Source organism: Mytilus trossulus, chromosome 11 (assembly GCF_036588685.1).
Source record: "Mytilus trossulus isolate FHL-02 chromosome 11, PNRI_Mtr1.1.1.hap1, whole genome shotgun sequence".
Taxonomy (NCBI): domain Eukaryota; kingdom Metazoa; phylum Mollusca; class Bivalvia; order Mytilida; family Mytilidae; genus Mytilus; species Mytilus trossulus.
In genome coordinates this window covers 52,513,180-52,528,098 of record NC_086383.1, presented here as the reverse complement: position 1 = coordinate 52,528,098, position 14,919 = coordinate 52,513,180, and the positions used below count along the sequence as shown (strand labels likewise).

At 32.2% G+C, this 14,919-nt stretch overlaps 1 protein-coding gene across 1 annotated transcript in view; it reads right to left on the bottom strand.

The window, feature by feature from the left end:
* Positions 1 to 8,218: 8,218 nt before the first annotated feature.
* The window catches only part of LOC134691303 (uncharacterized), a 259,838-nt gene continuing 253,137 nt past the window's right edge, over positions 8,219 to 14,919 (bottom strand). The window contains exons 10-11 of the mRNA XM_063551753.1: positions 10,576 to 11,026; positions 8,219 to 9,657 (exon numbers count right to left, since the gene is read on the bottom strand). Coding sequence (XP_063407823.1) covers positions 9,605 to 9,657; positions 10,576 to 11,026 — 504 coding nt within the window. The 3' untranslated portion in view covers positions 8,219 to 9,604. The remainder of the gene's footprint in view (positions 9,658 to 10,575; positions 11,027 to 14,919) is intronic.

The following is a 14,919-nucleotide window of genomic DNA, read 5'->3' as shown; positions in this document are numbered from 1 at the left end:
GAAACAAAAGGTATATAGTCAACATTTTCCGCAACGCATATTAGAGAAGAAACGAAGGACCTAAATATCGAAATACGCTTGAACATGAAGAAATAGCTTATTTTGAATAATGGAATGGACTGTTGCAACCCTAATCAAGGCAAAATTTATACACCAAATTAAAGCTTATTGATAAAGGAATAAACTGAGTATAAACGATATGTGCCGGAATGACCATTAGAGGGATTAGGTATAATATATATCTGTAATTAGGGGCTGAAAGTTCCTAGCAGTGTATTACATCATTCAAAATATCCATTTTATTATTAAAAGTTGGTTATTTCTCAATGTTTACGTGTTTTTCGATATTTAGTCCTTCGTTACTCTTCTATTACTTTTCAACTATAAATAAACAGCTGCGCCATGAACGCATGTTACGCCCTTCGTCTTATGTGAGAAGTTTTATGCAATAATCATAGTTTCTGAGATACAGCGAACATGAGAACAAAAAACTCTTTTTACAAAAAACTCTTGATTGACACTGTATACAATCTTTATGTTTACTTTTCAATTATAAATAAACAGCTGCGCCATGAACGCATGTTACGCCCTTTATCTTGTGTGAGAAGTTTTATGGAATAATCATAAATAGTTTCTGAGATGAGGCACAACATGAGAAAAACAAACTTTTTTTTTTACAAAAAAATCAATAACTCTGGAATAAAATTTTGAATCATCACCAAAAATATACAGATCTTCAGATTAATATAACTAAGAAGTGCGTAAAGTTTTAAGCAATAATCATAAATCGTTCATGAGATATGGCTCGACAATCATCACCAAAAAGTATACAGATCTTTTGATTAAAATAATTAAGAAGTGTGTGAAATTTAAAGCAATAATCATAAATCGTTGTTGAGATACAGCGCGACATGTGAAATAAACTCATCATAGATACCAGGACTAAATTTTGTATATACGCCAGACGCGCGTTTCGTCTACAAAAGACTCATCAGTAACGCTCGAATCCAAAAAAGTTAAAAAGTCCAAATGAAGTACGAAGTTGAAGAGCATTGAGGACCAAAATTCCTAAAGGTTTTGCCAAATCCCGCCAAGGTAAAATACACACCCCTGTTTTAGTTACAAAGTCCCATAACTCAAAAAATTTAAATCCTATTTTCACCAAAAAGTATGCAGATCGTTTGATCATCATAAGAAACAACTTTGTTAAGTTTCATGAAATATGAATAAGCGGTTCTCAAGTTACGGTGCGACATGTGGACGCCGGACAGACAGACGGACGCCGGACATTTGTATACCATAATACGTCCCTGCAAAAGTTTTGACGGGCGTATTAAAAATTAAGCGAGTGAAACATTTTATATAATTTGAGATCGATTATTGTTAGACTTGTAAGAGCAGTTGAGAAAACCGTTTTTTTTGGTTCTCTGATTATTATTTCTTATTAATCTATAATGTTCAAAATATTCATCCTCGTTCAGAGAGTAAGTGAAATATATAAATAAAGATAAAAACAATATAGTTAGATGTGTGCCCAAGTGAGTAAAAAAGGGAAAACTGGCAATTACTATCTCCTATGAATGGAATTGACTCAAACATATCCTAATAATAGAAAAGAAAGAATATGGGGTATACTTCCACGACAATAATCAGTACAAAAAAACACAGCAAAAACACTAAAAGCAAAGGAACATTGCATTTTTTGCTGTTCTTCATCTTAGTCACAGTGAAATCATCATCACGGTGCAAACAAACAAACTCTAACTTCACTACAAGTTTAAGATGGCCCCTAGCACCAGTTTGAGCATCCTGGGAAAAATTATCCTACACCCCTGAAATAATACCACATCTCCTGATTTTTCTATAACGAGATTTTGTCGTGAATAAACATAGGCTTCCAGGTATATGTCAAAATATCTATTTAAAAAGATTGAAAAAAAGAAGCACTTGACTATCCCACTTATACCAAGACGCACGGAATAATTACTCTTTGTTCTATAAATTTTTGCCATCTGTTGGAAAACCTTTACAAAACTTCTGGTTGCCTGGACGTTAAATTTAATTCCTTGTACTCAGTCTATGGAAGGTGCGATACGATAAAAACTTTTCTTATATCAATGAGCGATATTGTCTTATATCAACGAGTTGCATTGTGGGAAATTTCAGACGAATTTTAGCATTTGTACGAAGAAAGGCAGATTTCTCGGTATAAACTATAGACTCTTTTCTTAAAACAGGGTAACATTAACACGACATACGTCTGGTGTATAATTTGCATGAGTTATTTTATGTAATAACAAGCAAGGTGTATTAAACGAGAAAATTGAATTATTGAATAAATGAAACATAAATGCACGATTAATCATTTGTAAATGTACACATTCAATAAATATCGTGTAGCAAATTAAGTGGAATGCGATTGAGATGATTTCAATTGTTTGCTACGCCAAAATCACCTATAGGTCAACGATACTGCTATATTTTAAAATATCAATGCGATATTTGACTTATATCATAGCGATGATTTTTTAATATCAAAAATTCATGAATGCAATACTTTTCTAATATAACTGCTATAGTTTTTTAATATAAAATAAATACGATGACACGTCACAATGCATGTCAAGAAACTGCAAACATAAGTCATGTTGTTAACCGTGCGCGGAAATTTATAAATGATCCATGTAAACTTGTTGTTCCTTTAAATAAACTTATTCTTATAGGTTACCTATTCAACACTGTGATAAGATCATTGAATATTGTTTTTATTGGTATAAATATTGACTTTGTTATAAGTAGATTAAAAGTTAACTAAATATTACTAGTATGTTATATACATATACATTTTCATGGATCTACAATCTGTCGATACCTGTAACTTGGCATTGCACAAGGTCATGTTTTTCTCTGGCTGTTTATGACGTCTTTACACTAAATCCATTGTATGTTGGATGTGTACGGATTGCTTGCTTAGTCTAAGAGGCGTGAATTTTTTTATTAGTTGTTAATAACTTTGAACTAGCCGTCAGATAACTGCGAGTACTCTCAGATCTGTCCATTGTGTCTTTTTGTGTCGGGATGTATAAGTACCCGGCCACGTCCACTTTTTTTTTCCAGCTGATGAGTTAAGCCTTTTTAAACTGATTTTTATAGTTCGCTCTTATGTTGTACTTTTATACCACTGTCCCAGGTAAGGGGAGGGTTTGTGATCCCACTAACATGTTTAACCCCGCCACATTATTTATGTATGTGCCTGTCCCAAGTCAGGAGCCTGTAATTCAGTGGTTGTCGTTTGTTTATGTTTTACATATTTGTTTTTCGTTCATTTTTTTACATAAATAAGGCCGTTAGTTTTCTCGCTTGAATTTTTTACATTGTCTTATCGGGGCCTTTTAGAGCTGACTATATGCAGTATGGGCTTTGCTCATTGTTGAAGACCGTACGGTGACCTATAATTGTTAATGTTTGTGTCATTTTGGTTTTTAGTGGATAGTTCATTGGCAATCATACCACATCTTTTTTTTTATATTTGATCATGACCGGATTTATGTTTTAGTATCAATATCACTAAAATTTCGTAACTGTAACAAAATTAACGCTTACATGAACTTATCATTTCAAAAATGTTTCTTGACCCTATTGATAGTTCAAAGTGTTAATAATCTGTTCAGTCTATTGTTGTCAATCACATTGTGTAACCGACTAACTAACATGTTTAACCCCGCAACATTATTTATGTATGTGCCTGTCCGAAGTCAGGAGCCTGTTAGTTGTTGTCGTTTGTTTATGTGTTAAATATTTGTTTTTCGTTCTTTTTTTTTTAATATAAATAAGGCCGTTAGTTTTTCTTGTTTGAATTGTTTTACATTGTCTTATCGGGCCTTTTATAGCTGACTATGCGGTATGGGCTTTGCTCATTGTTGAAGGCCGTACGGTGACCTATAATTATTAATGTCTGTGTTATTTTGGTCACTTGTGGACAGTTGTCTAATTGTCAATCATACCACATCTTATTTTTTATAATTCTATTTGAAGTTATGATGCAATGGCGGAATTTACATGCGGTTGCAAATACGTCTACCGACCTATTAGATTATAATATACTGGTCACACTGCTATAGCCTATCCACCTTGGTAATATCGAAATAGACAAACAATAGCATTACTTAAAAGAAACATTCATTCAAACAATCCAATCCAATACAGCTCCAAATTACAATAAATAGTCAAACGGTAAAATCAATTATCCAAACAAATTAAAATGTACAAATGCTGATGTCCCGAATTTTGAAGATACCAGCTGAGTAGCCTTAGACTTCTAGTTGGACAACGAAAATCAAAAAACTTGTCAAACAGAAAATGTATTTATTATTAACATGGCAAAAGATATTGAGAAGAAAAGCAGTTCTTTTTGGATATCAAAGACTTTTCCCGTTGATAAATCGATATATCTATGAACATAACCAGCTCGCCGCGAGGACGCTCTTTTAAATAGCGATGACCGTGAGGGTATTCCGATGTATTGTTGCCACAGAGATTTGACTTTCGTTTTTGTCTAGTAACCGATCGTATAAATACGCGAACATTTCTTAGTGCAAAAAAAAATCCGTATCGCTTGTTATAAATTCATTTCTTCAAGGAGTACTAAAACAAATGTTTAGAACACAAATAAATAAGATGTTAATGTCTTTTGCCGTAATAAATGTGTATATATCTTTTCTATATTCATATATTTAGATCGTTCAGTTGGAGGATTTGAAAGCAGTTATTTATAACGGGAAAGTTTAAAGATTTATAGATATAAGAGGATGGTGCATGAGTTCGAGTGAGACAAATTTCCATCAAAGTAATTATTTGTTTAGAGTAAACCATTATAGATCAAAGTAGGTCCATAAACACGGAGACTTGGCCCACAGCAAACACCACGCTATATAGGAACAAAATTTTACTAGTGTTAAACCAATCAAACATGAAAACCAACGGTCTAATTTGTAAAAAAAGGAGATTCAAAAGTACAGGTCAGATTTTGTCGAATCAATCTGAACGAGGACAGTATGATTCATCTTTGTCACAAGTTAGTTTCATTGTTATCCAATGAAAGTCTTCCATAGGTGCGTTGCGAGCATATCGGATATATATTATTTCGGTGCGTTCATTTTGAAATTTGCTTAATGTTATCTATGTGAACAATCATTTTAATACTTAGCTATTTGATTACGGCATTGTTTACTGAACCCTTATTTGATTAGTTTTGCTTCCAAAAATTATTGAGAAATTTGTAAGACTTTACCAAAAACAATTTGAATTTAAGCAATGCTCTTAAAACTGCTAATTTACATACAACACTACTAAGAAGTAAAATCACAAAAATACTGAACACCAATCCGAGGAAAATTCAAAACAGAAAATCCCTTATTAAATGGTAAAATCAAATGATAAAACACACCAAACGAATAGATAATAACTGTCATAGTTCTGACTCAGTAATGGCATTTTCAAGTTTGGAAAATGGTGGATTGAACCTGGTTTTATAGCGCTTAACCTCTCATGTGTATGAACGTCCCATCAAATTCTGTCATATTTACAACTATGCGTGAACAAAACAGGCATAATAGGTAAAATTGTCAAAATATGGGTACAACAGTCTAATACTTATACTAATCGGTACTAATATTGATATAACAAAAACACCGCTATGATATTTTAAAAATATCGCATTGATATTTTAAAAGCATCGCATTGTTTATTTATGTATATAAGAAAAACACAGCACCTCAAATTTTACACGGACATAAACCTTAGCTTCTAACTAACTTTTGAATGTATATTTAGACTCAATTGTTGTTTATATTTGAACAATAAGTTATAAAGTTAGTATTTTCTTAATTTTTCGTTGCCGAAAACAACATTTTCCACATGGAATGTCTGCATGTTTACAGTTTGATATTAGACAATATCGCTCATTGATATAAGAAAAGTTTTTATCGATACGCTTCTTCCATAGACTGGTACTGAAACACAACATTTCCGCTTTTTTTCACGTGTCATTCCAAATCTACCAACTTTAGTTTGTAGTTATTACGTAAGTCAGGTTTAATGTATTCTCGCCCTGAACATGCACGAAATATTTTCCACTGACAGTTGAGCCAAACAACTATTAACCAATCAGAGGCGGATCCAGAACTTTTGATAAGGGGGCCCTCTGACTGACCTAAAGAATATGGGGTATCCTTCCACGACAAAAATCATTACAAAAAAAAACACAACAAAAACACTAAAGGCAAAGGAACAGTGCCTTTTTTTGCTGTTCTTCATCTTAGTCACAGTGAAACCATCATCACGGTACAAACAAACAAACTCTAACTTCACTACAAGTTTAAGATGGCCCCTAGCACCAGTTTGAGCGTCCTTGGAAAAATTATCCTTCACCCCGGAAATAATACCACATCTGCTTATATAACGAGATTTTGTCGTGAATAAACATAGGTTCCCAGGTATATCTCAAAATTTCTATTTCAGGCTAATTCATTTATAGTATATGAAGCAAATATATAACTTTTCTTATTATACAATAAAAAAAAATAATACATTTAGCAAAACAAATTAACACACTATATTTACTGAAACAATTGAAGTAAAAAAAAACTCCTTTACAGGGCCGTTAATTAAGATTACTGGCTCTACTCCTTTGATAATAGTAACTCTCTTACTATATCAAGTTCTCTTCTCTTTCAGAGAACCATGTTGGATTTGCATTTAATATCGGCCGCTGGACTTTAAACAACTATCATGCAATTGAACATGATAACCATAAATTGTCTTATAATCCTAATTTTAAGCTTCATAACAAGTAAAAATTAGATATCGCTTGATATAAACTTGAGTTATTCAATTTAAAAATAATATTAAACGAGGCTGTGACGAGTTTATTATAACTACTTGAACTAAATAAAAAGAATTGATATTAAGCGGTATCAAATTCTTACGAGTTGTTAAACCCATATCTCGTATGGTTAACATTTTCTTTGTGTTGAATAGAAAAGTCCGGTATTCTTATTGGTCCCTAGAACATGATAACCATATATTGTCTGATAATGGTCACTTCCAATAGGTCTCTATCTAGAAAATGATAGCCATATATTGTCTAAGAATGGTGATTTCCCATTTTACCTACAACATGATAACCATATATTTTCTGAGAATGGTGATTTCCAATTTTCCCTACAACATAATAGCAAGACATTGTCTTATAATGGTAATTTCCGATTTTCCACAGAACAGTATAACCGTACATTGTCTAATAAAGGTGATTTCAAATGTTCCCTAGTACAGTATGACCATACATTGTCTAATAATGGTGATTTCAATCTGCCCAAGAACAGTTTGACCATATATAGTCTTATAGAGGTGATTTCCATTTTTCACCAGAATAGTATGACCATACATTGTCTGATAATGGTGATTTCCAATTTTCCCTAGAATAGTATGACCAGACATTGTCTGATAATGGTGATTTCCGATTTTCCCTAAAACAGTATTACCATATATTTTCTGATGATGGTGATTTCCAATTTTCCTTAGAAAATGATCACCATATGTTGTCTAATAATGCCCATTATGGTGATATTTATTGGTCCTGATCTAAAACATGACAATTATATATTGTTTGATAATGGTGATTTCTAATTGGTCACACGAACATACTAGCCAGATATTTTTTGACAATTGAGATTTCTGATTAATCATCATATCATGATAGCTATATATTGTCTGATAATGGTGATTTCTGATCGGTCCCCAGAACATGATAATCAGATATTGTCTGATAACAGTGTTTCTGATTATTCCCTCGATTATGATAATCATATATGTCTATAACGGTGATTTACGATTGGTCCCAATAACATGATAACCAGGTATAATTGTCAGATTACGGTGATTTCTCGGTCCCTAGAACATGACAGCTAGATATTGTGTAATAATTGCGATTTCTTATTTTAACTAGGTAATTAGCTAATGTCTAATAATGGCGATTTCAGATTCATGATAAACGGATATTGTCTCATACTGGTGATTTTAGATTGATAATGGGACAAAGTCTGAATAGGTCTTGACTGATATTTATTTTGCATATGACACAAATACAATGTAAATCTTCTAATTAAGAATTACACACATTTCACCTGTTTTAAGTAAATGTTAACACAAATAGGATTAATTGATCAACAGTCAAACAAAGTACCACTAAAACAATATGTTAATATACACTCTTTCAAAATATTAAAAATTGTAATAAATTTATCCATTCATGGAATTTACAAAACTTTGAATTTTTCGAAACACTAAGGATTTTCTTATCCCAGGCATATATTACCTTAGCCGTATTTGGCATAACTTTTTTGGAATTTTGGATCCTCAATGCTCTTCAACTTTTGACTTGTTTGGCTTTATAAATACTTTGATATGAGCGTCACTGATGAGTCTTATGTAGACGAAACGCACGTCTGGCGTACTAAATTATAATCCTGGTACCTTTGATAACTTTTACACCACTGGGTCGATGCCACTGCTGGTGGACGTTTCGTCCCCAAGGGTATCACCAGCCCAGTAGTCAACACTCCGGTGTTGACATGAATATCAATAATGTGGTCATTTTTCTAAATTTCCTGTTTACAAAACTTTGAAGTTTTCGAAACACTCAGGATTTTCTTATTCCAGGCATAGATTACCTTAGCTGTATTTGGCACAACTTTTTCGGAATTTTGAATCCTCAATACTCTTCAACTTTTTACTTGTTTGGCTTTATAAATACTTTGATATGAGCGTCACTGATGAGTCTTATGTAGACGAAACGCGCGTCTGGCGTACAAAATTATAATCCTGGTACCTTTGATAACTTTTATTGCTCTGTGATTTGATCAACATACAAATTTTTGAAATAATACATGAAAATATTAAGACTATAATTCTATTAATTATTTTGTTTTTATTTTCCTTATATGTATGACAAAAGATAACCTAAAAGATCTCAAGGACAAGAAACTGAAAGAAATTTGAAGATTCAAATACATTTTCTTTTCTGCGACAGACAAATAACTAGCAAATATGGCAATCATTAAGTTGTACCAAGTAACGAAGAGCAGTGACAATATCAAACAAAAACTAACAAATTCTCTCATATACACTAGATCCCCGTAAGGAAACAAACATTAAGATAATTCATTTATACATAAATACATAGGTAAAACAAGTATTTATTTTGTGTACATAATTAATATGGTATAAGAAAAGATTCGTAATATTTTCATAACAGTATTTACTGCATTCGATTATTGTTTTAAAAATAATACTGAAGCAGTCCAATATTGGTCAATTTTCTAACTAAAGTCCATAATTTCACTTTTGTCCACTTTTTCATCTTGCCCGTTACTGTCTGGAATTCTATGAATAATCAGCAGCATTACATCCCTACTAAAGATGATTCTTTCTATACATAAAGGATAGGTTTTTCGGCGAATCTGTTGCTATGGTAGTATGTGTACTTTTCACAAAGTGCATAAATGACTGTTTGTTAGAAAAAAAACAAGCGGATAAGGTTATTTCTCTATTGTGTTGGAACATTAACCTGGTGTTCAATTTCAACTTCAATAGCCATTCCTGAAATAAAACAAAATATATCACAACATATTCAAGTTTGAAATTTACTGAAATTCACTAATCAAAGTTTTAAAACATTTGGATCAGTACAAAAAGAAGCCTTAGTGATTATCAGACAATGGAACCCGAAATATGGTCAGAGTCAACAGGCATAACCAAGCTGTTTAATAACTATACTAAATATATATAAGAAGATGTTGTATGAGTGCCAATGAGACAACTCCCAATCCAAGTTACAATTTGTAAAAGAAAACATATTTTAAAGTCTGCATACATGTACACTCATGTTTTAGTACAAGCAATTCTGGATAAAATCCAAAGGAACTTTGAGCACAAAAAGAAACACAATTGAAAAAGGTCAAGAAATCCAAATGTTAAAAGCATATTGATGAAATCATAATCTTTCAGTCAGTTTAATTGAAGTCTGGAGCTGGCATGTCAGTTAACTGCTAGTAGTCTATTGTTATTTATGTATTATTGTCATTTTGTTTATTTTCTTTGGTTACATCTTCTGACATCGGACTCGGACTTCTCTTGAACTGAATTTTAATGTGCGTATTGTTATGCTTTTACTTTTCTACACTGGTTAGAGGTATAGGGGGAGGGTTGAGATCTCATAAACATGTTTAACCCCGCCGCATTTTTGCGCCTGTCCCAAGTCAGGAGCCTCTGGCCTTTGTTAGTCTTGTATTATTTAAATTTTAGTTTCTTGTGTACAATTTGGAAATTAGTATGGCGTTCATTATCACTGAACTAGTATATATTTGTTTAGGGGCCAGCTGAAGGACGCCTCCGGGTGCGGGAATTTCTCGCTACATTGAAGACCTGTTGGTGACCTTCTGCTGTTGTGTTTTTTTTATTTTGGTCGGGTTGTTGTCTCTTTGACACATTCCCCATTTCCATTCTCAATTTTATTACCTAATTCGTTTTCAATTGATTTCACGTCCTCTGCAGAAACTGTTTTTGCCAAAATATCATTTAGTTGATCTGTATACAGCGTTGTTGGTTTATTATGCTGATCAAAACGTTTTAAAAGGTCGGTTAATATGTTACATAATTCATTAAAACGTTTATCATCAAGTTGAAATATTCTAGAGTGTTGTAATTCGTTTCTTGTCAGTCTTATGCGCTCAATATCATCTCCAATAGCTATGTCGGTATTTTGAATTCTTTGCCATGAACCGCCCCATGAATTACTTGGAATATGTTTATTAAGATTTCTGTGCTCACTGTACAAGTTTGTTATATCACATTCCCTCCTTGGACGTATATTTGGTTTGTCTTGTTTCAATAAGTCATATGAAGCATCAGCTAGAATATTCAGTACAATAATGCCCATCTTTGTAAAATTGATTTCCTCTTTTGTGAACTAAAAAACAGATAAAAGTATAGAATTGTGATGTGAACTATGCAAAAGGTTAAAACATTTCATAATAAAGCTCAACTTCACTTTTGGTTGATTAGAGTGTCAGTAAACTTGGTCAAGAACTGAAAAAAAACTTCTTGCAAATAACAACTTGAAAACAAAACGTGGAGATGGTTTGATTGATTGATTTGTGTTGATGCCAATTTCAACACTTAACTGTTTTATTCATGGTGGTAGATTTTTATTAGTTTAGGAAGCTGGAATGCCGCTGATAATCACTGACCTTCGAAAAGAAAACTTTTAATCCTAGTCAATAAAGATTGCTCGTTCAAGTTTCAAACTCACAACCTCAGTGTTGAAAGGTTAGTGACGCAGTTGTTCAACTACTTCGACCACTTGATCATCTAGGTCACAAGGAGATATATAGGACCTAACATTTTTGCTCAAGTAAACTTTTCAAAAACAATATTCAGGGATGCTGTCAAAGATAATTATGAAAACAAGAGTGCAGACACTGGAATGTCTTACCTATTTCACTGATCATGACTGAATTCAGGTCCTAGACAAACAGTTTTTACAACAAGTACTACTTTCAACTGATTTTATCAATCATCAATGTAAATCATTGCAATTGTTCCATACACAAATTATACATGTTATAGCTAACATATTGCCTATAGTATTTCAGAAGCAACCTATTGTTTACAGTTTCTGAGTATCAACTGTACCATGGACATAATATCACTTGACTTTTGAAACCATGAAAATGATGTAAGGGTCAGATGAACCTACCAGAAAGACATTCACATCATACAGTCATTTTACACACCAAATAGAGTTAGCCGAGAGTACACGAGAAACAGACATTTCCGTGGAGATATAACATTGATCTTAAAGTCAGAAGAACTTTGCAAGGTAGCCACGTACACTCGCAAGTATTCCATAACCAAAAACAGTTAATATATTAATATACTAGTAGTATGTTTTAAAGTGTCTCAGAAACGGACTTGACCATTAAAACATATCATTGCAAAACAATAGGTATATAATATAAAATTGGTAAACAAATATTTATTTTAAGCCATTATCATGAATCGTGCGGAAATTTTGGTATTTATAAAGAGTTAGTCATAGTTGTTCTTGGGTCTCAACGTACAAAACATGTTAACCACTACAAGATGTTCTCTATCTCTAATATGATAAGATGTTCGACAATCACTTGTATTTGACTAAATTGTGTGTCTGTCAGTCATATAACTAATTCAAAACGTCTATAGAATCAACAACATTTTTTATGTGTATAGCTCTAAATTGTTCACCTCAAGTTTAACTTCATGAAACCCATGTATTCTTAATTGTGTATGAATCATGGCACTATATACCTCTCTTTATGCCAATGTTCAACCAATGTGTAAGCCTTGTAGTGAAACATGATCTCCTGGAAGCAAACTTTTATTAAAAATAGTACTTAGGTTTTCTTAAAACCTTACTTTAGCAAACTATGTAACACGTGTACCCTTAAACTGAAATGCAAATTCACGGACAAATAAATATGGGCTCAAAATTGTCTAATTTTTTGTTTACAGTCATCAACAGTTTCCTTTATAGTTTTGTCGTTTTAGAAAAAAGTCTAATCACTATGTTTTGTCAGAAAAGGGTAACATGTTCTCATTACTGAAATTGGTATGTAAAAAAAAAAGTCTTTATGATTCAAGTTTTACCGTACTATCACACCAATTTGAAAGATCCAATTCAATGATGTCAAAATCCAATGTAGAAAGACAGTGCACCTTATGTGTAGGCCAACTTATAGTTAATACGAAATAAGGTCCTACAATTATTATGTACACCAATCATTGATTTTTGCTTACAGTAAGTGCAAATGTGACCATATCACCAAAACTTAACCAGGTCAAGGTCAGGTGAAACCTGTCTGTTGGATATGTACACTTTGCAATAATTATGTATAGCTAATATATTTTTCATATAACTCATAATGCCCATCCATCATATACATATAGTTACAAAAAAAATGAAAACAAAAATTAATATGAAAATGAGGGAAAACAATGGCCATATACCATGTATACTAAACAAAAAATTCAGAACATAATGGATATGTATAAATCATTAAGGCAATAAGGTCTTTAACTATCTGAAATAAAAAGCTTGTACAAATAGCTTTAACTCAGCTACCACCAGATAAGCATCCATTTGTTTTGCGAAAACAAAAACAAATAATGAACATGATTAACAGCAACATGTACAATTTTTTTTTGTAGGAGTTAATCCATTCTTCAATGATAGATCTCAGAAAAACTTTATCCATCAAATGTTGATGTGCCTGTCTCATCAGATGCTGTCTTCATCTTACTGTGTCTGTAGATGATGGTTTTATATAGACATAAGATGTGGATGTTTGTCCAATACTGAACACATAAAGAACAAAACATGTAATGCAAGTCTTAAAAAAATGGTGTGTGTCTTATATAATGTTTCCTAATTATTTCATAAACATCTCCTTGTTAATCAATTTCATTTTTAAACAATGGAATATGGAATGGTAATGTTTTTAGCATGTATAATATATCTAGTTTCAAAAAAGGAAATTAGTGTGATATCATATCCATGTACCTCTGTCAAACTGCGTTTTCTTGGAGGCTCTTCAGATAGATTTGAATACTCTCTCTTAACACTAACACGCACCTGCAGTTAATAAAGCATGTCTATTATAACTATTAAAACATAATCTCATGAAAGTATTCAATTTTAACAGATATATTAGTAATTGTGTTAGTACTCATTATTATTTTGATAAATTTAGGAGTAAGGTACTCATAAGTGTAAAATAAACTGACAATTTTAAGGCAAAAAAAGAAGAAAAAACAACAAAAAGACAAACAACAGTATACAAAACACAACATATAAAAATAAAGACTGAGCAACACAAACTCCACCACAAAGCAGGAGTGATATCAGGTTCTCCGGAAGGGCAAGAGTAACAAATCAAATACAGAGTCTATTATCTAGTACATGTATGCAACCTCTATTTTGTTTCCTCTATTATGAAAAGAAGATAGGCAACTCGTACATGTCATAAAAAACAGTAGAATTAATAGCGGGGGTGAGAAAACATACTGGCTATAAATTCATGTTTCGCTCACCTCGATGTATAAACAATAGTCATTCTTCAACTAGGAATGTCGTTTTTCCTGACGAAGTTAGCTATTTTGGCTAATCGGTCGTTGTCTTTTTTTCTGTGTAGTTATCTCCTTAACCCATTATGATACGTTTCATGTACTTTCGTCTATAAACAGTAAAATATCTGTTCAGCTTTAACAAGTAAGATGTTTCTGTGTCAGCTACAGATTTATTTACGAAATAATTTTAAAACTTAAAAAAAAAGTCTTTAGGTGTCAGACTCACAACAAAAATGCAAAAATGCAAAATCCCTATGTATTCAGCCATTGGTTTTTCAAGTCTCACAGCGCCATATAGAGTTTACCTGTGTTTAACTTCAAGAAAACAATTTAAGTATATCGTACATTATACATGTATCACATTTCTATATGCCAATTTTCAAAAGATGTTAAAGTATTACATAATTTTTATTCTACCTTCACATATGTACACATTAGCCTTGAGTAAATTATTTTTATAATTCATTGTTTTATCATCACCTGTATGTCATTATAACGCATTGATACATTCCTTTACTTATTATATTCCTTTGAAACGAACCTTTTTGGATAGCAAAAACATATACATTTCACACAATCCACTTAAAAAAGTTAGCACCCTGGTTTAAAAAAAATCTCATTATAGAATTTATAGTGTGTGATAACATTTTGTGAGGGAGGTCGAGGTTTCTATTATACCACGGTTCATTTCAATAG